Source organism: Prunus dulcis, chromosome 7 (assembly GCF_902201215.1).
Source record: "Prunus dulcis chromosome 7, ALMONDv2, whole genome shotgun sequence".
Taxonomy (NCBI): domain Eukaryota; kingdom Viridiplantae; phylum Streptophyta; class Magnoliopsida; order Rosales; family Rosaceae; genus Prunus; species Prunus dulcis.
The window spans coordinates 17,600,395-17,626,975 of NC_047656.1; the positions used below are offsets into that span (position 1 = coordinate 17,600,395).

General features: G+C 36.7%; 3 protein-coding genes across 10 annotated transcripts; 2 read left to right on the top strand and 1 right to left on the bottom strand.

Annotated features, from left to right (window-relative positions):
* Window positions 1-1,556: 1,556 nt before the first annotated feature.
* LOC117634267 lies at window positions 1,557-10,548 on the top strand. 3 transcript variants are annotated; one of them, XM_034368286.1, is made up of 19 exons: window positions 1,557-1,811; window positions 2,495-2,817; window positions 3,246-3,434; window positions 3,530-3,613; window positions 4,212-4,271; window positions 4,356-4,400; window positions 4,867-5,066; window positions 5,532-6,020; window positions 6,197-6,320; window positions 6,428-6,625; window positions 6,759-6,848; window positions 7,376-7,438; window positions 8,048-8,122; window positions 8,241-8,291; window positions 8,445-8,522; window positions 8,771-8,905; window positions 8,993-9,100; window positions 9,647-9,712; window positions 10,130-10,548. In XM_034368286.1, the coding sequence occupies exons 2-19, from the start codon at window positions 2,512-2,514 to the stop codon at window positions 10,196-10,198; spliced, it is 2,430 nt and encodes an 809-aa protein (XP_034224177.1). In that variant the 5' UTR covers window positions 1,557-1,811; window positions 2,495-2,511; the 3' UTR covers window positions 10,199-10,548. The 3 variants fall into 3 exon arrangements, with proteins under 3 accessions (XP_034224177.1, XP_034224176.1, XP_034224178.1); XM_034368285.1 differs by having other exon boundaries at window positions 1,559-1,811; window positions 6,185-6,320; XM_034368287.1 differs by lacking the exon at window positions 1,557-1,811 and having other exon boundaries at window positions 2,713-2,817; window positions 3,239-3,434; window positions 6,185-6,320.
* A 1,799-nt stretch (window positions 10,549-12,347) lies between these two features.
* LOC117636082 (growth-regulating factor 5-like) lies at window positions 12,348-14,790 on the top strand. Of its 2 annotated transcripts, none has more exons than XM_034370531.1 (4): window positions 12,348-13,043; window positions 13,242-13,743; window positions 13,868-14,313; window positions 14,445-14,790. In XM_034370531.1, exons 1-4 carry the CDS (start codon window positions 12,572-12,574, stop codon window positions 14,450-14,452), a joined length of 1,428 nt encoding a protein of 475 aa, XP_034226422.1. In that variant the 5' UTR covers window positions 12,348-12,571; the 3' UTR covers window positions 14,453-14,790. The 2 variants fall into 2 exon arrangements, with proteins under 2 accessions (XP_034226422.1, XP_034226423.1); XM_034370532.1 differs by having other exon boundaries at window positions 12,351-13,043; window positions 13,874-14,313.
* A 1,710-nt stretch (window positions 14,791-16,500) lies between these two features.
* Window positions 16,501-26,579, bottom strand: LOC117633837 (protein CTR9 homolog). 5 transcript variants are annotated; one of them, XM_034367643.1, is made up of 24 exons: window positions 26,115-26,579; window positions 25,833-25,899; window positions 25,491-25,685; window positions 24,850-24,950; window positions 24,289-24,342; window positions 23,966-24,082; window positions 23,812-23,875; window positions 23,477-23,691; window positions 22,916-23,000; window positions 22,488-22,588; window positions 22,303-22,395; window positions 21,672-21,740; window positions 21,443-21,535; window positions 20,963-21,229; window positions 20,393-20,473; window positions 20,125-20,283; window positions 19,814-19,909; window positions 19,425-19,526; window positions 19,227-19,334; window positions 18,907-19,131; window positions 17,904-18,170; window positions 17,727-17,798; window positions 17,049-17,363; window positions 16,501-16,921 (listed from the first exon to the last, which is right to left on the bottom strand). In XM_034367643.1, exons 1-24 carry the CDS (start codon window positions 26,253-26,255, stop codon window positions 16,724-16,726), a joined length of 3,285 nt encoding a protein of 1,094 aa, XP_034223534.1. In that variant the 5' UTR covers window positions 26,256-26,579; the 3' UTR covers window positions 16,501-16,723. The 5 variants fall into 5 exon arrangements, with proteins under 5 accessions (XP_034223534.1, XP_034223533.1, XP_034223536.1 ...); XM_034367642.1 differs by having other exon boundaries at window positions 17,046-17,363; window positions 26,115-26,527; XM_034367645.1 differs by lacking the exon at window positions 19,814-19,909 and having other exon boundaries at window positions 17,046-17,363; window positions 26,115-26,527.
* Window positions 26,580-26,581: the final 2 nt, after the last annotated feature.

A 26,581-nucleotide genomic window follows, 5' to 3' on the forward strand; every position in this document is an offset into this window, starting at 1 on the left:
TTTATGGTAAAGCTATTTTCATTAACCCACAGTGTTTTGTTGCCCTAGCAATGATGTAGTCATGTTGGTGATCAGACTTGGATCTATCTCAAACTGAAGTGGTGTGTGGTCCCCACTCCTACAACATGAGTAGGAAGGGAACAACTTTGTCACACCCTCATCATACCACACACATCCATGCCCAACTCTCTAAATCATGAAAAATTAAAAAGGAAATACAAAAAATACCAACAAAAAAAATTATGAGTTAAAATATAAGGGAGATTCACTATTATACCCAATATGGGGCCCAAAATTATAAAAATACCCTATATAAAATGGACTTTAGAAACACACCCAAAGTCCATTTACAACATAACAAAAAAGCTTTTAACTTCTTATAAATTACAAAACTGCCATCAATTTCTTAAAACAAGCCCAACCCCAAAATCTCATAAAAATACCCAAAGCACTCAATAGGGCATCAAAGTAATTTAATAATCAATATTAAATTCAATAAGGCTAGTTATCATTTTTTGGGTTTTTTTTGGGTTTGTTTATAGGAATTCAATTGTGTAGGGTTTATTTATAATATTAGTGCTAGAAATGGATATATCACTAAATATCTCAAAATATAAATACCCTTTGAGTGAAAACAAAAAAACCCATTGAGCCACGTGTCCCCGTACCACTGTATGCGGTGCAAGCGTCTACACCTCACCAACCCCCCGCTACGTTCCAAAAATCTCCACTGAAGAATGGCGCAGTGCGCGCCGTGTGTACCAGACAGAGAGGGCAACGCCGCTTGTAAATATTATAAAAAAATAATAATAATAAACTACGAAAATTCGACAAAATAAATCTAAAATTAGGAGCAAGGCGGGGGCCAGTGGGATGCACTGCATAGGATGCCCATCGTACATCTGTTACCAAACAGGCAGAAAAAAGGGTAGAGCACTCTTTTGTGAGTCCAATTTTTCTGTTTCTAATTTCCATGTGCACTCCATGTTTCCTATCTAATTTTTTTTACACCAATCACTCCACTAATTTCTAACTTCAACACTGTTAACTTAAATTAAAAAAACAAAAATTAATTATTAAAGAAAAATTAAACAGCGCCACCGCCCATTCAGCATGGTAAGCCACCCACCTCATCGGCGGCAAGGAGGAAATTAGAGGAGAGGGGTTGCCGCTGGTGGGGTTGGGTGGGGGGCTGTTGGGTTTTTTTTTTCTTTAATAATTAACTTTTATTTTGTTAACTTTATTTAAAGTTAGAAGTTAGTGAGTGACAAGTGTCAAAAAATTAGATGAAAAACAGGAAGGCACAAGGAAATTGAAATAGAAAAATTGACGAAAATAGTAAAACAGTGCCATCCCTTTCTTCGCATGTTTCTCCAAACAGACCTGTAAATAATCCGGAATAAGAAAAAGTTCACACCGTTACGCGCAAAAACACAAACCAAGCAAACAAGGAAAAAAGCAACTGCCGTTACTCTGACCGTCCCTCGTTTTTCTTCTTCGCAGCTTTTTTTATTCTTTTTTCGACGCACACGAGGCCTCTCTATATAGATATATATATATATATATATATATAATATTAAATGATTTATTTTCTAAGTTTTGGTTCGTAATTTCATTTAATTTTTGGTCCGGAAACTCTTCGCAATTAAACTAATTGATTAAAGTTTAAAGCGGATTAATTTATCACCATCATCCTCGCTCTCTTCTCCATTTCGTTTCTTTGAGGAGAAGCAGAAGAACGAAAGCTTTGTTATGGCCGCCGGAGATTTCTCTCTCTGAAATTCTTTCTTGAATTTTAAGGGAATTCAGAGGTGGGTTTATAGTTTTGTATTTCTCTGAGTTTATTGTGTGCCATGTTCGATTTTCTATATTCTAAAGTTGCAATCTTTTCCTTTTTCATCCTGATAATAAATTTTCAATTTTACAATAAATAATTGGTCTGCTATGCTTGAATTGTATGGTATCTTGTTGAACATCATCCAATATGGCAAGCAGAAAGTGAAATTTGTTCTCTTTCTCTCTTATTTCTGGGGGGTCAGGGAGCTTGTGTAACTGAAACAGCTGGATATAAGAAAGTTAACTGATCAATTTTAAGACAAAAAGAATAACGTTTAAAGTCTTTAGCTTTTGAGTTAACATCTAGCTCAAGATTATTAATCTTTTGTTTCAAATTGTTGGAAAATCATATATCTTTGTCTATGTTTATATGCTCGTGTATTGGAAATTCTTGTAGAGTTCAGGAATACTTGTAAAGTTAAAAGCATGGTTGCAGTGAACATCAAAGGTTCAAGATTTAAGTAGGAATAGCATGAAATTAATTGTTCCAGAGCTCCTGCTTTGAATTATAAAGTATCCCTGCTCTATGTGTTCACAGTTTCCTGTGTTAATTGTACTTGTAGTGGGACAGTCTTGATAATTAGAAATATCAATGGTTTTGCTAATGACTTGTATTGTTGAAGCTTTGAATCTTTGTTAATGTTGAATTTTTTGATAGGAGGGAAGCCTTTTTGTATGGATAAAGAAGAAGAAACTGGTAGCCCTAGTTGGGGTGCTTCGTTTTTCGCACAAACGGAAGATGTTGCTAGAGCAGTTGCTGCTGTAGCAGCCGCTGCTACTGCCACTCATTCTCCGAGGCCATCTGTTGTATATTCATCGAACGATGATGGTGGTAATAGCCCACTTAAAAGACTACAACGCCATGTTACAAATGTGCTAAAAGGTTTCTCACATCCTCCTGAAGTGAAACGTGGAACCTACAATCCAGAAGTTTTGACTAGCCAGAAGCGCCAATGGGCAAGCTTTCAGTTGCAGTACTTGGTATGCAATTTTGTTAATTGGTCGCTTATTTTATTTCTTATTTGTGTATGCAATTCAGAAATTGATTAATCAAGAATCAAAGATGATTTTTTGTTTTATTTTTCTTGTTTACATTGGAACATCTTTCACGTTCAACAGCTATACAGCTATTTCTAATTACAGTTATTACTTCATATTTTTCTTTTTAAATTTTTAGAATAGAACAATTTAAGGAAAAATGACAATTATATATGCTCGCTGTGAGTTTAAGGGTCATATGATACCCTGAGACATTTTTGTTTGATAGTTCAGCAGTCATATGATAACCTGAGACATTTCTTCTTAAAAGTTCAGGGTTTCTGTATTGTTAGTTTTGACATACATTCACATATGAAACAAAAATTTCATCCAAAGAGATTCTGTAACACCTCTGCTATTTAAGTGTGCAGGATCATAGGTCTTTAAAGCTGCCGACAAGGCTTTTCGAGAGCATGGTTGTTTTGGGGCTTCACCCAAATTGTGATGTTCAGGCACTTCAAAGACAATATATTGCAAGAAAGCATGAGGGTTTAGGAAGATTGCGCAGTTCACGTAGTAGTCAGAATTTCTCTCGTGTGGAACCCAATCTTGAACCTCAGGTGGGGATTCTTGTTGCCAAATATTCAATTTGTTTGCATATTGACGCTTGCAAGCAATTTGAGTAGTGGGTATTAATATTCATTTCTACTTCCAGGTGTTATTTGTTTATCCTCCGGAAAAGCAGGTGCCTCTACAATACAAGGATCTCCTTTCATTTTGCTTCCCTGGAGGCGTAGAGGTAAGGTGTTCTCTTGATGGATGTTTTGCCACTTGTTCTGTTTAATTGATCAGTTTAAATTTAGGGATTTAAGATTGATGAGCTTTTTCTTTTTTTCTCCTTAAATCTATTTAAGAGGAACTCCTTTTGTAAAGCTTAGGTTACAGAGAATGATTATATAACTTGGCTTGATCTCGATGGTAATATTTACAAGGGTAAAATACCTGAGCCTTTAAATATTGGAGATGTTTACCTGATAGGTTTGAATGTATTGTGTTAATGTCTGTATTTGAGAAGAATTTCAGATAACAAATAATTGATATTCTGAATTAGTATGCATATATTGCTAAGGTTTTCGCAGCTTTTATATGGAGAACTTCTTCCATTTAAGGAAAGTGGGGCCAGTTGTGTAAATATCATAGTGCAATAGCAACTTGAGTTTAGCCTGATTTGACGTTATATCAAGTTTTACTTGATTATGACTAGTACTTGGTGAGAGATGTTATTATTGTCCTATGTGCAGGTATTGATTTGTCTTGTTAATATTGTGTATTTGTTAGTTAAGATCTAGTTAGTCATTATGTGCTAATATTGACACCTTGGATGTGAATGGCTTCAGGTTCATGCTGTTGAGAGAACTCCTTCTATGAGTGAGTTGAATGAAATTCTTTTGGGGCAGGTATAGTGCTACATTATGCTCCCATAATGTTGTCGATTAATGATTATGTACACTTATATTGACTATGATGATGCTTATTTGCAGGAGCATTTTAAACGGACCGATCTGTCCTTTGTATTCCGGTTACAGGTAAATTATAGCATGTTATGTCTCCAGGATTCCTTTTTTCTTGGATTTTCCCCTGATATGTTTCAAGATTTCTTTATAACTTTAATTCCCTGTGGCAGTTTCCATTTGACTTATAAACCCCTACACTAGTAATGCTGGATGATAGAATCATCACTGCAGCCTGAAAATTATAATTCAAACAACTTTTTGTCTAGTTGACTGCAATTATTATTTGAGTTGTATTTGTTCCCACGGAGAAGAGGATTGGTAACAAAATGCGAACCAAATTTAAGAGGATTGATTGTCTTCGTTATCTTTGATTAGATTTATATATGTTTAAAATGTCATTAAAATTAACAGATGTTAGGTAAGCCTATTTCTACTTCATGTGTATTGTTCCTTTTTCTCTAACCTGAACAGTTTAATTTTTAGTTGTGAATTATGCTCATTTCCTGGATGACCCATTTTGTACAATATTGGTTTGAAGGTTGCTGATGACTCAACATTGTATGGATGCTGCGTGTTAGTGGAAGAGCTAGTGCAAAAACCTTCTGGATTGCTTTCCATGATAGCAGAGAAACATCCTTCTCGCCTATCTTTGAGTCGCCATATATTAACCACTAAGAGATGCTATTGCATTCTCTCAAGGGTTCCCTCATTTGAATTACATTTTGGTGTATTGAATAGGTGTGTTTATGTCATATTGAATGCTTATAAAATACATATTTATCTCAGTGATTTGCGTTTTTCATTTTCACTTTGAAATGTATTCTAATCCCCTCTAGACTTTCGTATAATTATTTATGCAGAAAATTAATGTGTTCCTCTGCTATCTAATCATGCATGAAGTTGAAGATCGTATTATTAAATTGTCTGAGAATGAGAAAAAAAAAAAGAGATATTCATTTCTTAGTTCAGTGAGAAAAAAGAAATTGTAGCAACTTCAATAGAACACATAAAAGCTTTTAACTACCAGTTTATCACAAGCTCCAAATTTGCTGAGCGACTGGTGCATGGTTTTGTGTGAGGCGAATGTGTATGCTCCGCTGTTTGGCCCCATAATTTGACATTCTTCTTTACTATTTGATACCAACATATAACTTTGCAATTCATCTGTTGCTCAACTTGACTATGTTTGCTATTTCCCTGTAGCATCTTCACAGAAGAAAGGTTGGAACGATTAACGAAAGGTATTGATCTTTTAGATTTAGAAACCCCAAAGGATTATGGCAATGGCGAAATTTTAGAAGAAAATACAGAAGAAACTTCACACAGCATATCACTAAGTAGTAGAACTGAGGAGAACATGGTGAATAGAACAGCAGAGTTTTCTCAATCAAGTTTAAAAGATTCTTCATTTGGGAGAGTTGCAGATAATGGCATTCACCTAGAGAATCAAATGCTTGATGGGGATTTTAACTTGTTGAAGGGAAGGGTGATTGAAAACGTTGTTGTTCCAATTGATCCTGAAACCAAGACGGCCAGTTCCAAGAGAGAATCTGATGTTGCAAATGCTGAAGTTTCTGAGGTCTATGTTGATGATTTCTCTGCAAACAAGCAAACTGTAGAAAGGCGATTACCAAATGCTGTTCTACCTCTCCTGCGTTATTATCAGTATGAAAGCTCTGAATCTTCCTCCAGGTAGATCATTGTTGTTCTTTGGTGCCTTGTCACTTGTATTTCATGCTTTTTATTACTTGCATTAGTAGTTATTATCTTTTCTCTCCCTCACTAATTTTTGGAGAAGAGAATTGCACTTTTTTCTTTGAGCTACTTCAAGTTGCTGCACTCATGCCATTTATTAGTGTTTTATGCAGTTTTCAGGGCTCTCCAAGCGAGGACAGAAATTTTAGGAGTGATGTTGATGATACAGAGACGGAAGAGGCATCTTTCTCTGGCCAAGATGATTCTGACCTCATTGATATTCTTGAATGGGCTAAGGTGAAAAATGAACTTTTCCTTTTTGGATCTAGATATGATTCTAAGCTCTTTGTAATAAGAATCTTGTGCCCAGGCTTTCTCATGACAAATTTTTCCCAAATTTTCAGGCAAACAATCATGGATCATTACAGATAATAAGCGAGTACTACCAATTACGTTGCCCTGGTAGAGGTTCCACTGTTAGATTTCATCCTTTGGAGCACTTGCATCCCTTGGAATATCATAGACCAGAAACAACCGTTTTACATATTGCTGGCTCAACCATTGATTTGAGATCGTGCAGTACAAGTCTAGAATTTGCTGAGGTAGATGGTGATGATAGCTTTAAGAAACTTTCCAATTTGATATGTGGTGGATTTGGTTGAACTTTTGATTGATTATGTCCGGGTTCCAGACATGATTAATCATTCACATTGCATTGCTGTTGATTATTATCAGGCACAGGGTGCACTCTCAGTAGAGGAGGAAGCAACTGCATTATCAGTATGGGCTATTGCATGCATATGTGGCTCCTTACGGCTTGAAAATGTTAGTTAATGGCTCAACATCACATGAGTTCTACAGACTTCATTGATTATATTGTTATCTTTTCCCGTTTCTTGGAACTAGTTAATAGCTTGGCCAGTGCTATTTAAAGTTTCTCATAGGTTAACACTGTTTTGTTGAAATAATTTTTTTTAATTAAACAAAATGGATTTATTTGTTTTGAACCAACAAGGTAAATTCGTTTTGTTATGCTGACAGTTGAAACTGATAGTGGCGTCTACACTTATAAGCTAATTGAAACTGTAGAATTGCTGCATGAGTAAAACTGGCTCCAACATTTACAACATTTATGAAGCGGGAATCAATTTAAAATCTCCTCAAAGTAATCATTAATTACAATGTTGTAAGAGTGGAATGATATCCTGCATATTATTTGTGGGTATTGTGCAGTGTCAGAATGTTTTCGTTAGTATATTATATTGAATATACAGTTATATGAATGCATGTAGATTTGTGTGTGCCTGCTTCATTTCTGACTTTGGATTATTGATTCTCCTCATACTTCGCAGGTATTAACATTGTTTGCAGGAGCACTGTTGGAGAAGCAGATTGTAATTATTAGTTCCAATTTGGTATGTATTATAAATTATATCAAGTTTAAAATGTTTTGATAAAGATTATCAATCCGATGCATGTATTCTTTTTTACTCGATGTAAATTTTATCAGAGAAATTTATTGGATTTATTAACATCTTGCCAAATGCATGTTCCAAAACAGAACTGTATAAGTATCAACTGCTGCTTATTTCATAACAAGCTGAAAAAGCTCAACCCAAATGAATTTAGTTGGAGGTAGTAAAGAACTGTATAAGTTAGCCTCAGGCTATAGGTGCAAGTTTGAACTTCCAAAACAGAGTGGCTCCTTTCTCAACAAGTCCCAGCAAGCGAGGCCCAAGGACCAGTTACACCCATTTATGTTGTTTATTAGAGATAGCTTGGCTTAGGAACTTTTTTTGAGTGACACTAGTGTTGCCATCATTATTAGATCGTAGTTTTGTTTATTTATCAAAACATCGTATTGTTACTGTTTCATTTGCTTATGTACTTATTTTTGGGTAAGCTAATATTTTAATATGGATGTGGACTGTTCCATTATTTTTAAATTTGTTTTAATAATTTAGTTCTTTGACTAAGAAAAAAGATCTACAAAAGAATTTACATAAATGCTTTCTGATGTACAGGGTATCTTATCTGCCTCAGTATTGTCAATTATCCCTCTGATCCGTCCCTACCAGTGGCAAAGCCTGCTAATGCCAGTATGTTTTCCTTCTAGCCTACTGCCTGTGAGATTTGTCCCATGAGAAGTTACTTTTTTTAAACATAATAATTTCATTGCTGTTTTCACGGGAATAACAATGTGCATATACTTTCTAGGTTTTACCAAATGACATGCTGGACTTTTTGGATGCACCTGTCCCTTACATAGTGAGTTCTCAATTTGTTGGCTGTTATGCCTATTAGTGCCATGGATTATGAATTCATGTTTGTTGGTTTATCTGGACTCTGAATTTCCTCAAGTTATTAGTTGAAAGCAAAAAATTTTAATCATTCACCATATGATTTAATCCTTATCTGTAGGTTGGTGTGAAGAACAAAACAAATGAAGTGCAGTCAAAACTAGCCAATGTAATTCTAGTTGATGCAAACAAGAACCAGGTCTGTTGTTTTTTAAGCAGTTGTATTTTTCTACTTATATTGCAGCTCAAATATGTTCAGACTGGTTATTAACCGTATGCCTTACAATAAACAAAGCAGAAAGTTTCTATATATTAGTTTACCATTTCCCATGCTTATGTGTTATCTAGTTTCTTGGAATGGCTAGTGTTTATCAAAATGCTAAATATTCCTCTAAAAACAAATAAAATGTGAGTGTCTGATCCTTTTCCCATTGTGTGATGTAATAGGTGAAGTCACCAACACTACCTCAGTTACCACAACATAAGGAATTATTTTCATCCTTAAGTCCTTATCATGCAAAGCTTGTGGGAGAGAGTTTTTTGGCTAGGAAAAGGCCAGTGTATGAGTGCACAGCTGAACAGGTGTGTTCTGCTTTGTTCTTTTTTGTCTGATTTCAAAGTTTTTAATTATTTTACCATTATTCTCATGTGTTTATTTGCCGCATGTAGGTTGAAGCTGCCAAGGGTTTCCTATCAGTGTTAAGAACTTACTTGGATTCTCTGTGCTCTAACCTCCGTTCACACACAATTACAAATGTACAGTCGAATGATGATAAGGTCAGTTTGTTGTCCAACTGTGAGAGCTGAAATGCTGTATAAGGATATTTAGGTTTTTTTGACCTTCTTTGGAATGATGAGTGGTAAATATAAACTTCCAGAAAAATGGCCAGGCACGCACTCAGAGACACACTGCTAGTCATTAGATAAGCTAGACTTCACTAGTAATGATGATTGCTGTAAAAGTTTAGGTAATATATGACCTGAAACAAAGATCACTATATTATTCTGTTACACTGAGGGTGCAATGTTGGCTAATGTTATTTTTCAAATTTATTTTTGTATGCTTTACTTGTGACGGACTAAATTCTGTTGAAGTGTCAGATATATGGAACCTCAGCATAATACATCCTTATATCATTCACTTCGTACCTTCAGTTATGTTGAATTGATAAGTGCAGATCAATTTGTCAATTCTTTTGAATGTGAAATGCTTGCTCATATATCCAGTGACATTCATATTTGAATGCACAATCATATGGTGACTTGTCTTAGAAGAATCCAAATGTATTGCTGCTGTTCTGATACTGATTTTCTTGTAATTAGGTATCCTTACTTTTGAAGGAGAGTTTCATCGATTCGTTTCCTAGTCGTGATCGACCATTTATGAAGGTGTGTTCCATGACATAATTTTCTTTTGTTTCTCTGAGTTAACTGAACAGCCCATTGGCTTGATCATTCTGGAGAATTAGCTAGCTGTTGGGATTTTAGTCTTATGTATTTCCTTAAGGTCATTATTATTGTTATCTTATTTTTGCCTATTTTCTGAAAGTAGTTTATAATAGATGGTGTTGGTTTCTGTGTTCTGTGTTCGTATTTGGATGAGTGTAGTATAGGATGTCACGCTGAAGACATCTAAGTTTTTAGTCGAGTCATGTAGATAAATCACTGATTTAACCTCCTTTTTCTCTTCATTTTTGAAAGTGACTTGTAATAATTCTTACTTCAATGCTTACTCGGGATGCTCTTTAAATTGTAATACAGCGGAAAGCATACTGATGTTTCCGTTTCTCCCTAAATGCTATGCAGCTTTTTGTGGACACTCAGCTCTTTTCTGTACATACGGATCTTGTTCTCTCATTCTTCCAGAAGGAATAGTCCTAATCTGAACATACGCCATGCTGAGGTCTGGCAGTGAGTTATATTTTCCTGTTGTAACCTGAACGTAAGTTCGGTATAATGTCAAATTATTAAGTGACATAATATTCAAGAACTCAATCTGGCTTCTTGAAATGGCACTTCTCTTCCCCAAATGAAAGTTGCCTGCTTCGCGTCGCGGCATTCTGTATCATGATGAACTTGTATTCCAGCATATGAGAGAACTCGCAGAATTCTGGTATCCCGCTTGAAGTGTAAATAGTAATTTTGTTTTATTTACTTGAGTTAGTAAAACATGACTGTTTCACAGTTCCGATTTAATAAAAATGTAGCGGTTGGTTATTGAGACATACCCGCCTTATGCTGTTGTTCGGTCTGGCAGGCTGGTGCTTAACTTCTTGAGGATATGCACATTGGTTGTGTGGGGGCCTTCTTTTTTTTCCCCCCACCCACCCCCCCCGATCTTAAACAAAGTTACTTTGAATGGTGCTAAGTGCAACATTTCCTAAAATCCTGCAAACAAAAATATACAGAACTTTTTCTCCACCAATTCGACTTTACGAAGTCTTGAAAATTTTTAGGTTTCCTGGTTAAGTTTCATGCCAAATCTCATGTATAATTCTTGGAATGCATTCAGAAATTTTACCGAGTAATTAAAAATAAAGAATATCATACAACTTTTGAATACAGTAACAGTCCAGGTTAAAATACATTTACTTGGAGGGAAGTGAAAAAAACAAAAAAAGGGTGTCTTTCAACCAGTGGTTGGGGATATTTGAAGGGATGTTTTTGGCTCAAGTGGGATCAATATAAAAAAAAAAAAAAAAAAAAAAAAAAAAAAAGGGGAAAGGTGGGTTTGCATTGCATGTGTTTCAGCCTGCCAGGTGATCCAAGAACAGTGCTAGACAATACCCTACTTGTGCAATTTCCAAACGTACAATACAATAATAGTTTCAGGGGCAAATAAATGCAACCAAACATTAGGAACTCTCTTAAATACTTCGGTTTTTTTGTTTTACTTTTAACACCCCACCACCACCACCACTTTCATTGAATTCAGTTATATCATCACTATGAGGGTCCTAATAATGCAAGTCTTGGTCACCGCCAATTCAAAGATGGCCTTCTTCTATTTTCAAAGTCAATATATATGTCTCTATTTTTCTCAAACCCCCAAGTCAAAGTATAACTATAAGAGGAAAAGGAAACGCAGAGAATATATTTTTCTCTTATTTGTTTACAACCTTGGTCTGAGTTGTGATGTAATCTAAATCAGAGAAGCAGTGTCTTCTGTTTACAAGTCTTGAACTTTGACCTGTTCCCTTGGTTGGTCAGTCACTTCACTTGTATGCTTGCAAACCACTTAAGATTAAAAATAAAAAAGTTTACTTGTATTGTATGCTTGCAAGCCACTGATGATCATGGGCCTGCCTCCTGCCACAGGCCGAGGAAACCCATTTATTGAAGACTTGAAGTGAAAAGTTTCATGTATTTTATTGCTCTCAAGTTCTCAACAAGGTTAGAGTTCTTCTGATAAAAGTTTATAACTTTATAAGCTAAAGTGAACTGAGAAAAAAAAAAAAAAAAAAAAAAAACTCCTGTCCTTCGGATCAGTAATGACCCTTAATCATAAGGTTCAAATCAACGGTTAAGGATCTGCACACTAGTTTATAATGCAGGAAAAAAAGAAAAAAAGAAACTTGTCTGAAGAAGAAGAAGAAAGAGAAGAAGACAAAGCAACCACATGAGCATTTGAAACAAAGAAAGCAAGCAAACAATAAGAAATATATAAGAATAATAAGTAAAGTGAGGGTTGCTGTATTTGATCAGAACCCAAAAGCGGTCCTGCTCTGAATCACTGGTTTTCTAAATTTCCGAAATTGAAAAAAAGGCCAGAGTGTAAGTGGGGGGTACTGGGGTCTGAGGTAAAGGAACAGAAAAAGTAAAAGAGTTAGTAGCAGTAAAAGCTCAAGCCGTACAATCTTCTGCTCACACAGGCATTAGCTTCAGATACCAACTCTATAGTCTCTCAGACAGAGACATAATAACACTGAATAATTAAATAATCTTTTTTCCTTTTTGTTTTTGTTTTTCAATTTTTTTTAAACATTTACAACTTCTTTATTCACTTCCCTTTAGTTTATGGATTTCTGTAGAGTTGTCAGAGACAAGAGCTGCCACAGAGGCAGAAGCTTAGCTGCAGAACCAGAAGCAACAGAGGTGCAGTCATAATATGAGCACAGAGGGGAGAGACAGAGAGAGAGAGAGAGAGAGAGAGTGAGTGAGTGAGAGAGAAAGAGGAGGTGGCAATGGCATGCAGCACTGTAATCAGAACCATTAGTTTTATCCATGTACAGAAGATTCTGCAGCTAAATGGTCCCTGAAATAAATATACCTACTCTACTCTCTCTGCTCTGCTCTGCTCTACTCTCAAACTCAAACGCCCTCCCTCTCCCTTTACTAATAATATTGAAATTGAATCATGCAAGTGCAGCCCAACCCCATCCTGTTTCTCTCATCTTTTCTCTCTTTCACTGCTCTGTGAAGTCTGAGACAACCAAGTTTTTGGTTTCATATTTTTTTTTCCAATTTGTTCTTTGGAGGAAATTTGCTTGCTCTTTCTTTCTGATTTGGAATTTCCCTGCCTCTTCAATAATAGTAATGAGTGGGAGAACCAGGTTTCCTTTTACACCGTCTCAGTGGCAAGAGCTTGAGCACCAAGCTCTTATCTACAAGTACATGGTTTCAGGCATCTCCATCCCACCTGATCTCCTCTTCTCCATCAAAAGAAGCTGCTTGGACTCTCCTCTGCCTTCAAAGCTCTTCTCACACCACCCTCCGCATAGTAAGCCAACTAGTACAACACCCCCCTTCCCCCCCTTCTCTCTCTCTCTCTCTCCCTTCTCTCTCTCTCTCTCTCTCTCTCTCTCTCTCTCTCGTGTGTGTGCGCTCTAAGAATGGAACTTTAGAGCTTTTTGAATGAATAATATTTTGGGTGTTGCTTACAAGAAGGTTCCTTGTTATGTTTGTGTGGATTTTGCAGTTGGATGGAGCTGTTTCCAGATGGGTTTGGGGAGGAAAGTAGACCCAGAGCCAGGAAGGTGCAGAAGAACAGATGGGAAGAAATGGAGATGCTCAAAAGAGGCATTTGCTGATTCAAAATACTGTGAGAGACACATGCACAGAGGCAAAAACCGTTCAAGAAAGCCTGTGGAAGTTTTCAAAACACCAATTACAACAAACTCAAACCCATCATCATCATCAACACCAACAACCATCTCATCAATCACCTCCAAGAACAACCCCCCTTCTACATCAACCGCAACCTTCCATTCCCTTTCTTCATCACTCTCATCACTGTCCTCTGACTCCCACCACACTCAGCTCAACCACTCTAGTTACAATACCAATCTTGATCATCACCCTTTCCTCTATCATCACACATCTTCTTCAAGGCCTCCTGGATTTGGTTTGTCACATCAAGAAAGAAATACTTCCTTGCTTCTGGACTCTGGTTCTTATCCCCAAGCCAGCTCAGAATACAGGTTTGTCTAGAAACAACTCATAAAGTTATGGTACTTTTTTTCAATGTGTTTTATGTTATTTCTTTGATTATTTAACCTGTTCGTGGTTAAAATTTTGTTTTGTTTTTTGTCATTCTGGGAGAAGAAATAGGTATGTTTATGGGCTGAAGGAGGAGGTGGATGAGCATGCATTCTTCTCAGAACCTTCGGGGTCTGTGAGAGACTTCTCTGGCTCTTCATCTATGGATGACTCTTGGCAGTTCACACCACTTACAATGAGTACTTGCACTTCTTCATCTTCAAAACAGAGAAGCTGCTCTGCTTTACAGAGTGAACACTCTCACTTGCAGCTTCAGAGCAATATCACTCCTAAACAGCAGAATTACTATGCTTTGGGTAGTGACATGAAAATGGACAGAAATGAAGGAACCCAGAAAACCATTCATCGCTTCTTTGATGAGTGGCCCCTGAAAGACAAAGATTCATGGCTTGACTTGGATGATAAATCATCAAACAGTGGATCAGTTTCAAACACCAGGCTCTCAATCTCCACTCATGACTTCCCCATCTTCAGCACAAGAAATCATAATGGTACTTACACTGTTTATTTTCAGTTTGTCAATTAATATTCATTTGTTTTGATTAATTAGCTATACTGTTCTTGATTGTTCAGACCCAGTTGTGATCTTCGTCTATTAAGTTCATTTTGTTTGGTTTTGCAGATGACTGAGTCTCTCTCTCCAGTACTGGTTTCTGAATCAAAGGCCAAAACTGTACTTACCTGGTGCGTCACTTTAATTTTGGTGTTTGGGTGTTTGTGTGTAAGGTCTAATTACAAATTGACTATTTTCTTTTATTTTATTAGCTGAATGTGGTTGAATCAGATTATTGTGTTTTAAATGAAGGATCCTATGTCTCTGGCCATCTTGGTTTCATGTCCTACTCTACTCCATATAAGAGGTTCCAAATGAGTCAGCCAAACCTGTTTTATTTTTAGGCTACCATTTTGATGTTTTGTTTGTTTGAAATCATAATTGAGGGGACCCAATGGACCCAGGATTTGCTAAATATTTTGTCAGTTCTGAATCTGAGCTTACACCAGGTTATGTTGGCAAAGAGTAAACCATTCTTGTAAGTTGTAATCTTCAAACCAGGGCAAGCATTGATCACCTTATAAATATATCCACCAGCCACTATACTGGGAAAACGACTCTTCATCAAATGGCTTTTCCCTTCTTTCTTGGTCCCTGTTAAAACAACTTACTTTGTATATATATATATATATATATATATATATATATATATATATATACAGTAAAAGAAACCAGAGAAAAGAAGAAGAAAAAAACAAATTTAAGAAAAAGGAAAAGAAAGAGAGAGTGGTATTAGATGCACGTGCAGTAAGCAGTGACAGTAGCAGATGCAGATATAAATCTGTGTTTAAAATTGTATAAGTATCCGTTTACAGAGCTGAGGCACCAAACATAAATTGGCGCACGCATGTTTTCTTTGAAAAGATGCCAACCAATCTGCTGCTTCAAATCTTAGATCATGCAAGTTTTAATGTTTTATTCACCCAATATCTACAAAAGAGCTAGCTGCCAATTCTTCAACCCATATATTAAATAGGACATTTATGTTGGATCCTCAAGCATGTTAAGCCTAATAAATGAATCTACAATATATTTTTTGTTGTTTTTTTTTTTTTGGCACTCACTCTTTGGTAATAACCCCATTGCAGTCTTATATATATGTAACATATACTGCTTGCCTCATTTTCTGTAAAAATATATTATTCCTTGCGGATTAGAGTTTGATACATACGCAAAAATAATTCCTTAAAAATACAGAAAAAAGCTCTTGCACACATGTCACACTGCTATTGGCACAAATATAGGAGCTCCTATTTACATAGTAAGGAGGAAAGTAATTTCCTATGTAATCAGATGTAGCAATATATGTTTTTTTTAATTATTGTTTTCTTGGGAAAATCTTGAAAATCAACTTAAAAGGGAAAAAGGTGGAAAGAGACCCATAAATTAAATATTCTGATGTTATTGGAACTAAAGCAAACTGGGTTCTTAAAAGTTGAAACTGCTGAAACAGTCGTGATCCCACTCCACAAGAAAGAGAGTGTATGGGCGTGAAAGTTGTCTAGTCATATAGAAATGAGGCAGCCAAAATAGGCAGAAGGGAGAGGCAGCAAAGCTTTAGCAGAAACAGCAACACTAATCTAATCTGAATTGTTCTGAAGCCTTTGTTGGGTGAGTGGGTCTGTGGTTGGATACTTGGATTGGACCAGAAAGAGGAAAGAAGAGTCTGCAGATTTCACCATCTTTGCAGACTTAAAAAGACTTCTACACTCATATCAGTTGGCAGATAACTTGATGTGCACTCTCAAGTCTAACACCTCACAGTTTCGAAAAGAACAAAGTGGAGAAGCTTCATCTTATGCACTGTCATTTCAACTCAAGGAGAAATCTTGAAAGGAAAACTTTTAGATGTAACTAAGATTTTCAACTCAAACATCTGCAAATGTTGAGACTCTTGCTTATAGCCACATCTCAGACGTATGTGGTGATCCTATGGTTCAACCTCCATGCATCTATCTATCTACGACTGTCAATTGCAATGAGATGCCCTCCAGAAATATGATCATCTAATCACTAGGGTGGTGCACATGTATTCGGACATGCCCAGGTTTTCGAAGTATAGAATAAAACACTCAAAATCTTACATTCATATGCATATGAGATGAGGGGGGGCAAGCACTAGAAATGAGGAAATTATGCTTCTATTAGAATTTTTTATTTTTTATTTTTAATTTTTAAAGTTACAGAATACATGAAAAGAATTCTCAGAACTCTGGGATCACAAACAGAAACTATAAACAATGCAGTGATCCTCAGTGAATAACTCATGCCTTCATATAAATATATTATTTGTTCAAAATTGCAAGACATATTTACTCCTGATTCCGTAGAGCTCAAGATGATGGATCTTAATCATCATCATCAAGAGCGGCCTCACCATTCACTTTATCACCGCCTTCTCTGCCTTCTCTGCCTTCTCCATCACTCCGTAACTCTGCAGAATTTTCTCTTACAGGACTCGACCCCGGCTGCCTCTCTTGTTGCTCATCATCATCAGATTCTGACCATGCCCGCCTTCGTCGAACTGTGGTTGTTGAAGGTGCAGCCTAGAACATAAGATGAATATGTTACAGCCAGCAGGAAGTGAAACATTTAGTCTCTCAATGCATTTATTTCAGCAAGAAATTTTCAGCAGGTTAGAACTCAGACATGAGAATGTATAAAATTTACCACCTCATCCTCGGCATCAGAATCTTCAAGCCCAGCTGCTGCAAGAGGATCTTGAACATTCTCTTCATCATCCTGCTCATTCATCTGACCAGTAGGCTCCCTGTAATTCGTGTTGGCATCTTCATCTTCCAGTTCTTCCTGATCTTCCATCATATCAGCTTCTGCTTCCAATGTGTCGTAACGCGACCTTGAGTATTTGTCCTTCTTTCTCCTTTTTCCACCTTTTCTCCTTCTCTTTTCACTATTCCCGCCCTCCTCATCATCCATTTCTGATCTTTCCCTTCGCTTAGAACCAGGTGTACTGCTCTTCCATTGCTCCTGAAGATGCAAAAAGTTTGGGGCAATTAGAAACATGAAATTCTTCAACCAAGTTTAGATGTAAAATAAATAAATAAAAGCTATCCACTTCCTGTATTCTTCAGCATCCATCTATTTTCTATGAGAATGGCCTGTTTGGATACTACATTAGCATTCTCAGATCTGTACAGATCTCTCTAGAACAGCAGAATTATTCGAAGATATAGTTCTTTGATGATTTTCATAATACAAGCTAACTAATCTTTGATCTGGTGCTCACAGTCGAGCTTGGTAATATAAGACTTGAAAGAGAACTGCCACATTCCAAATAGAGGCTACCAAGAAGGAAGTATCAGTATAGACAACTCAATTATCAATCTTTACCTTGACGCGCTCAAACTGTTCCTCCTGTTGTCTCACTCGCTTCAGTTCGTCCTCTTGCAATCTTCTCTCCAACTGTTATACAAAAGCATCAATAAACGTATGATGTGAACTCATACAAAAGTATTAATCCATTAACCATTGTCGTACACAGAATGAAGCAACTTTCAAATACCAAACCTGAAATTTCCTCTGTTCTTCAGCCTTACGACGGGCTTCCTCAGCCAATGCCATCTGACGAGCAACTTCTTGTTTGTGCCGAATCTTCTGCTCCTCATGCTCAGCTACTTTGAAGTGAACTCTCGCAGCCTCAAGCAAGTGACTACAATACTCAACATGGGTGTCAATTTTTTTCTCATCAAACCCATGAAAGTGAAGGCTGGAAGCAGCAGACAACTGTCTAAATAAGCGAACAGCATTTTCTAGCTCTGCAACTGTTGACCGCACCTAAAACATTGATACAAACAGAAATTTATGTGCTCATGAGAGAGAGAGAGAGAGAGAGAGAGAGAGAGAGAGAGAGAGAGAGAGAGAGAGAGAATGAAATCACAAATTAAACATGCATTCAATAAATATACAGGCCAATCAAATTCCAAAGAATTAGCATTACATATAATCACAAAGACACTACATTCAACAGCCACCGCGTATCAGGAAGGGATGTCCAATAATACTACAAGCTGTAAGAACAGTTGTGCAACGTGACAACCACAAATTTCTTAATCATGGGTTGGCAATTTCTCTCGCAAAATTCTTAATTCAGGGTTGACAATTTCTCTAAAACAAGATAAATCATAATAGGGTAAAAACATGAATACAGGTATGACTGACTATGAGATAAAAATGAAAACCAGATAAAGTATTGGTGGTGGTATTGTTGATTTTGTTGTTGTTGTTGTTGTTGTTATTATTATTTAGTGTTTAAAAAAAAAAAAAATTATTTATAAAAAAAACCCTACATAAAATGTTTTTAAAAACCCTACATAAAATGTGTTCTCATATATGCAAAAATCAATCTAAGACAAATCTAAATGATCAAATTCTATTATCTCCTAGCCATCCTTCTTCCTGCTTCTTATCCTACATCATGATATCCAAGGTTGAGCCACATTGAACCACACAAAAAGCTTTTAGTGTGACAACAAATGTAAGGCAAGAAATTTTGAGAAGGTTTCCATCAAACCTCATCAACAGATTTCTTTGGCTTTTGTAAGGTTGAAGCTGAGAACTTTTGCATTACAACACCTGCATCAAACCTCAGCGTGTAATTTGAAGGTGCCAGATGAATGGCTCGCAGTAAGTTCTTTTTGCAGTCTTGCCACTGCTCAGCTTCATAGTGGGTACGAGCCAAATAGAGTAGAATCTGAGAGTCTGTGTTATTAAAGAACTTTCTCAAGCAATTTTGGTACTGCAAGACAACAAGAGTCATCAGCACATGTATACGCCATCAAAAGAATCTGGCAAAAAGAGAAGAAGCATAGAATAGAGATGAGATGAATTCACCATTTTCACAGCCAATGCAAAATTGCCTTGAGCAAAATAAACATGTGCCAAGTTTATCCACACATCGGGCATCTGAACAAAAATGTTCCCACTGGCAGCTTCTTGAACCTACAATAGTATAAATGAAAACAGTAAACCATTCATGTACAAAAATGAGGTACTGTATATAGATATCGAGAGATGGATCATACAACTCACCTGTGTAAAAATGTCTTTTGAAACATCAAAGTGACCCTTCTCTGCAAAGACCACTCCAGCACCATTGGCAGCATACAAATTAGCAGAATGTTGGGCTAGGACCTATAAGCATGAGAAAACGAATATTAGATTTGTAACCGAAAAGAAATGAAATATCAGGTTTTCTGTTACCATGGTTGACAAACTCTAGATTCAAATAGTACAAAATACAAATTGAAAGATTTTAGGAATGTCAACTAACAAAAATGGTTCACAGACCACACCTAAAATCACCCCAATGATAAAATAATAATGTGCATTTATATTCAAGCCATAGAGCTGATAGAAATAATTAATCAAACATGTCACAAATAACAAAAAGGAGAGAGAGAGAGAGACAAAAAACATACTTTAGTGTAGAGTTCTTTCGCTTTTTCTAAATGCGTAGCTTCCAACTTAGGAGCTCTTTTCTCATTGCGAATTGCCGCAAAGTAGTTCCAGTTGCCCTTGAGAGCAACAAAAAAGTGTATGAGATGTAAAGAATACTAAAGTAACAACTACAATGGCAAATGTGTTTCCCATTGACGCATAGAAGATGCAATTATGAAATAAATTTTAAAAAGTTTTCTTTACAAACTTTACAGAACACCAAAAGTCATCATATATGCATTATATATCTAAAAGGAATTGAGAGAAGCATGCACACTAAAACAATACACACCAGAGAAAGAGTGGCATAGGAATCCTTCCCCTCGGTTGCTTCACTAGCAGCCCGAAAGGTTTCTTTTGCCTTAACCCAGTCATCATTTTTCAATTCCAAGTCACCAAGCATTAATAGTGCATTTGGGCACTTGTTATTCACCTTCAGAGCATCATTAACCTGTAGAAAGAACAAGTCAATGTTGGAACAATGTGCGCATGCATGTGTGTGTGTGAGAGAGATAGAGGGAGAGTATTAGGACAAAGGGAGTTAAAGGTATAATAACAACCAGTTCAATGCTTAGTTGAAAATTATTTCGAGCTTTCGCAAGGGCAGCCAGTCTCAGATAAGCATCTACATAGTCTGGATACTGCAAAGAAGAACAGAGTTTAAACAAACCAACCCAAGAAAGAAAAAAAATTGAACCATGATACATCAAAAGGTCAGCTCCCGCAGGTGTTTTTCTTTATTTATTTATCAGTACTTTGTGGTAACCTTGGTTTTTTGTTTAAGCATGAAAAATTCCATTACTAGCACCATGAAGTAAGAGATGCATCGTGGTCTTTTCTAAGTGCCAAATGCCCAATTACTTAGAATTGAAGACCAGGTTCTATGCTCATAATGCCCAATTAATTCAGCATCTGCATGGAAATTCTTCTCTTTGAGATGGTCTAAAATCTAATTTAAGTTCACATCACCAATGACAAAAAGTAACATTTTTTTTTATACCAAGTTTTATACTTTAACTGGAGCAACCAGATGGGTGTAAGAATATAATCATGTAAAACAATTTTCCTCCAGTGCTATTACAACATAAAACAAGCATATTCATGCACGTGCACAAATAGAAAAGATGTACCTTAAACAAAATGAGACGGTACAATATACTTGCAGTTTCAATGTTATGCAACTGCTCGAGTAATCTGGCCAGGTTAAATAGTGTTGTGACTTTATTCCAGGGTAACTCGACTAAGTGCCCCTCTTTCTCAAGTTGATGAAATATATGCACGTCCTTGTATTGTGAAATAGATGCATTAGCATCAATAGATGGGGGTTTTTCTTTACCATCGATGAAGGCAAGCCATATTCCATCACCTAGTGCCTCCCTGAAAGTTTGCTGAGCAAGCTGACAGACAGAAGAATATACAAAGATATCAAGCTACGTTTGCTTGGTGTAGCAATTACAATTATCCGGGAAGAAAACAAAAGAAGCAATCTTAAAACTACTCAAACCTACACAACATTTTATGAAAGTGCAAAATGTAGATGCTGATACTTAGCATCTGCCACACAGACAATTTTAATTGCATCAAAGATATCCTTGGAGAACTGCACAAACCTCAAATTCACCCCTCTCAAAATGAAGAACCCCAAGATTGTTAAGAACTTCAATTGGTACTTCTTCACCTTCCTTTTTCAAAAGATTACGTGCCTGAAGTAATAATTGACAGCTTAATAAACCTTCAAAGGAAATTACCAGATTCCAACAATGAAGGAGAAAAAGAGCTCCATTTAATATAAGGATGATCATTCTTGCTATTTAGGACAGAATAACAAGAAATCCATACCGTTTTTAGGCAATCCAGAGCCGCTCCACCATCAGATGAAATCAACAGTTCTCCTAGGTCAAGAAATGCCTGCATTGCAGTCCGATAGAAAAAATTAAAATAAAAGTTTGAGCTAGGATATGGCTCGCCATACATACTAAAATTTCAAGATGCATCTTCAAAATGACCACATAACACCTCAACTCTATTCATCCAAAAACAACTATTATCATCTTGGCTATGTACAGAAGCATCCTGTTTTAGTATGGGCACAGGACGTGAGAATCAGCCAGTTGCTAGATAACCCATGAGGATACAGCTGCACACAAGGGTTCCAGTGAGCATTATACTAAACATGTACCATCATTATCAACACTATTACTGTGTTTCTTTGTGAAGACTGAAGAGCAACAAAGGCAAACAATGATGAAAAAAGTATATACAAGGAGAACCCCTAACCAATTGGCATAGCAAACCTCTAATAACGGAGACACTAATGTAAGAGTGCCACACCAATAAACAGGAAAGAAAATATCAGACACGTGGACTGTGGGCATAGGTTATGTTAGCAAATTCACACAAACCAATTCTCACTGGGGAAAAAATTCACAAGGACACAACTCATCAAAGAATAATAAAGAGGATTGATAACCTGGGAATCACATGGGTCAATTTTTGTAGCCTTCCTCATGAATTCCAAGGCCTTCTCAGTCTGTCCAAGCTGAAAATATATGTGCCCAAGGACCTAGAGAAAAGGGAAATTAGCAAAGTAAATCAAACTAACAGAAAAAATATATCATTGATGCCAACATACTTTCATTTCACGTTTCAACTCACTTTCAACGCGTCACAATTATCAGGGTACACCTCCAAAACCTTTTCAAAGTTTGATAGTGCACTTCTAAGATCTCCCATCTTCAGTTGTACTTGTCCCAAACCTGTCACCATGAGCCCAAAAATTATGCACAGAACTAGGTGAATGCAAACAATATTACATGAATATAAACCTGCTTCTCCATGCAGATTTCGGCATACAATTGAAAAATGTCTTATTAACAGGCCTAGTTGAAGTATGCATGCCAAGGAAAACAATGAAAACAAAAGATGTGGACTTAAAAACAGAAATTATGTTAAAGTCTTGCAGAAGATATATTACATTACAATCATTACTAATACTATGCCAAAACATCACTAATACTATGCCAAAACATCATACTCAGGCAAAGTATAAGCACAGAAGATTGTAATGATTGATGGTAACTGACCATAATAAGGAAATACGAACTCAAGGGGTTTACTGATTTCCTTGACAGACGCCATGTAGTACACTCCAGCCTTATCATAGTCCCCCTGAAATCCAGTGAAAATAAACGTTTGTAACATTTGTGATCCAATGTATGCATGACTTAAATGTATAAACTTGATGTCATCAAATCAAATGAGGCCACAAGACTTGTTAATAATTTATCTTCACTTATTTGAAAGTGTTCGTTGCCAGCAGTAAGTTAGTAACAGTATTGATGACAATTTCATTATAGGGCCACCTTATGCATTTGTTTAGCTAGGAACCACAATAGATGGTCGAGTAGCATGTGGAGCTAAATGCTACCTAAGATAAATCACTAATGGATGATCAACCACATTTAAACACACGCACACAGAAGTCGCCAGAAAGCATGTGATTGTACAGAACACAACTTCCTCCGCCTCAAAAGTTCCAATTAACACCATACAGAAAATGTAAAGAACCCCTTAATGATAACAAGAAAAGCATGACCTCTTCATAAACAAAATAATAATAATATCATGCATAATCTTTTACTAACCTTGCTATGGTAAGATCGTGCCAAATTGTAGTAGGAATGTGACTTTGTCGGTCCATGGTTGGTGACAGCAAGTGCAGTTTCAGTTAGTTGCTCAACTAGAAAGTGCTGACCAGTGTAGAAAAAATGGTTTGCCAAATAATTCAAGGCCATTGCGCAATAAGGGTATATCTCAAAAGCTCTCTGCATTTTTTCCATTCCTCTCCTTATTCCAGCAGCTGTCAAGTACAATATATCCTGAATATTAGACTGCTCGAAAGAGAGAAGTATGAACAAATAGTAACTATCAAACTAAACACAAGTGCAACATATAGAAATGCTGACTTGTATGGTTGTACCTGTATTTGCATGCAAATCCATAATCGCAAGTGCAACAAGAGCCTCAACATTTTCTGGATCTAGCTGCAAGTATAAATTCATTTTGTTAGAAACTGTGGCATTTAACACCTTCACCTTATATTAATGCATCATTCATTCGCTGATATCACTTGCCTGTAAAACCCGTTGAAAGGCCTGCCGAGCTTTTTCAAATTGACCCATTTTGTAACGACAAAGACCTATGCCAAGTCTTACAGCCGCAGGACAATCGGGATGTACTTGCAGGGCCCTCTTTATCAAATTTCACAAAAGACAAGTTAAATCAACAATTAGCGTTCGTAAAAGAAATATCTTCACAAAATTACCAAATTTCTACACTGCAGAGGGCTACCCATAACCCCAACCAATTCAAATACAAATAACCAATTCTAGAGGTTCAGACCATATACATTCTTGTGTTCTTCCCATTAGCAAACAGTGGGATGAAAAATACAAACCTTGTACAGCTCCAATGAATCTGAGTAATGCCCACGGTTGAACTCAACGCATGCCTGCAAATAACAGGGGCAAGGTGTTTACAACAAAAGAAGCATATCTACACTAACCAAGCCCAACCCAATTTGGTCTCTCTTGCTCTCTCTGGGACAACCAGCTCTGTTATATTTCAAATGAGTTCCCCCTTAGTCTTAATTTAAATTCTATTCCGTTAGCTGCTATCTAACACTAAAATAGTCCCTCCCATGTACCATTGCCAATTTTCTGGCCACAGGGCCATGCTCATAGATCATGGATTCACAGCTAGCCAAGTACCTCACATGTTAAAAATTTACACCCATAATCAACACGCTTTAGAAAGAATTATTGAAAGTAAAAGAGACAGTGTTCAAGATATGATATACTGATAAAGCCAAGACGAGGAAGAGCAATAACTAAAAAACTAACTACATCTTCTATTTTCCTTATCATATGCTGATATATTCATCACATCTTTATCCATGAGATCTTTGAAAATGGGAAGCATAATTATTTTGCTAAGCAGAGAAATTCAATGTATATACCTGACCCAAAAGGGCAGGAACGTTGTCCCGGTCTCCATCTAATACAATCTTGAATGCAGAAAATGCTTGATCAACTTCACCTTTAGCCAATAAGAGCTGACCTGAAAGACAAGTAATAAAATTTCAAGTATCATGGGATGCATCATATAACAGCAGCAAAAAGGTTGCCCCTACATTATCTCACAATATAGATCCTTCTGTGACACTCATTGAGAATTTAGACACATAGTAGTACGAGTAAGCCGTAGATGTATTATAGACCAAAACCAGCAAGTTTCAGAACATAAATTGCAAACACAAAGAAACTTTATGTGCCATACAGACAGAAGGATACACAAAATTTCTTTGGATTCCATACTTCACGACCACGACATGAACAAGAACATAAGACCAGTTATTGAAGACTCTAAGATGCCACATCAAGCAGTTTCTAGGATGGCAAACTACAGATCAACTACCAAGCTAGTCTCATCACACACAATGTCATCCAAAAAACACACCCTAAATCTAAAATCCAGCAAAGGCCAGTGTTTTTGGACAATTCAGTTCTCATCATGAAAGTATCAGAAGTTCTAAGTAAGTAGTAATCAAATCTTCAGTCAGATATATGACAACACAAAGAGGCGCTGGGGTATCCACACCTTTCCCAACCCAAGTAGAAGGCTCATGAATGTCGATTCTAGATGCTTTGTTGTAAAATTGTGTGGCTAGAATGAAATGCTCCTCCTTTTCTCTCTGTTTGGTTTCAATTTTTCCGAGGTAGGTGTAGTAGGCCCCTAAAGCATTCAAGATCGCAATCCTCTCATATCGAACATCAGCATAATACTCATCAATCTCTGCACCAAGAAAAAATAATAATAGCTAACATTACTCCACAATTTAAACACAATTCGATAGACATTAAGCACCTATAGCAAGTACGAAACAAAAATTAACAAATAAAACAATTTCGGATATTGCAAGTGCTGGGAAAGAATGATTACCAGAGCCAGACCCTTCCTCCAAAATCTGGCGGAACTGCTCAAGTTTTCCTTGTTTGAAATACTCTCTCTGCAGCATTGCCGCCAGTTAAAAAATAAACAGCATATTCGTCGTTTTGTATTAGAAAAATAAATACAAAATTCACCATTATCTTGCATTAGCGTAAAAATTGAAACGTAATTGTTCAGCAACTCAAACAATCATGCCATGAACAAAACATTAAGCATATCCTCTAACAGAAAAGGCATTTAAATCAAAAAAACTAAAATGCACAAAAGACGAACCGCGATAATGAGCCAGAGATCGAGAGAGGCTTGCTCGGCTTTGAGAATGTCGATGATATCAGTAGCTTCCCTTGGGAGCTGATCCAGAACCACCCTCACTTCCTCCTCTGAATTCTGAACCGGTATGTACACGCACGCCATTGATTCCCCCAATCACCCAAAAGCCCAAAAATAAAAAAAATAAATGACAGTTTATCCAAACGAAACCCTAGCTCTCTGCCTATCTCTCTCAACTCGTCTTCGGTGAACTGGCCGGAGGGCGAGAACGGCCACCAATTAGACGCAAAGAACGCAACTTTTCTTCGCGTTTGAACTTCGAAGGTTGTGCTGTGAGAAGACGAAAACCGCTCACACAGTCACTGTCTTCTTTATGGTGTTTCTCATAATATACCAAGCTCTCTGTTTTAAAATACAACCGAAAGAAATAGGTATCTTTTTTTTTATTTTAAACCACCTCGCGCTAAAAC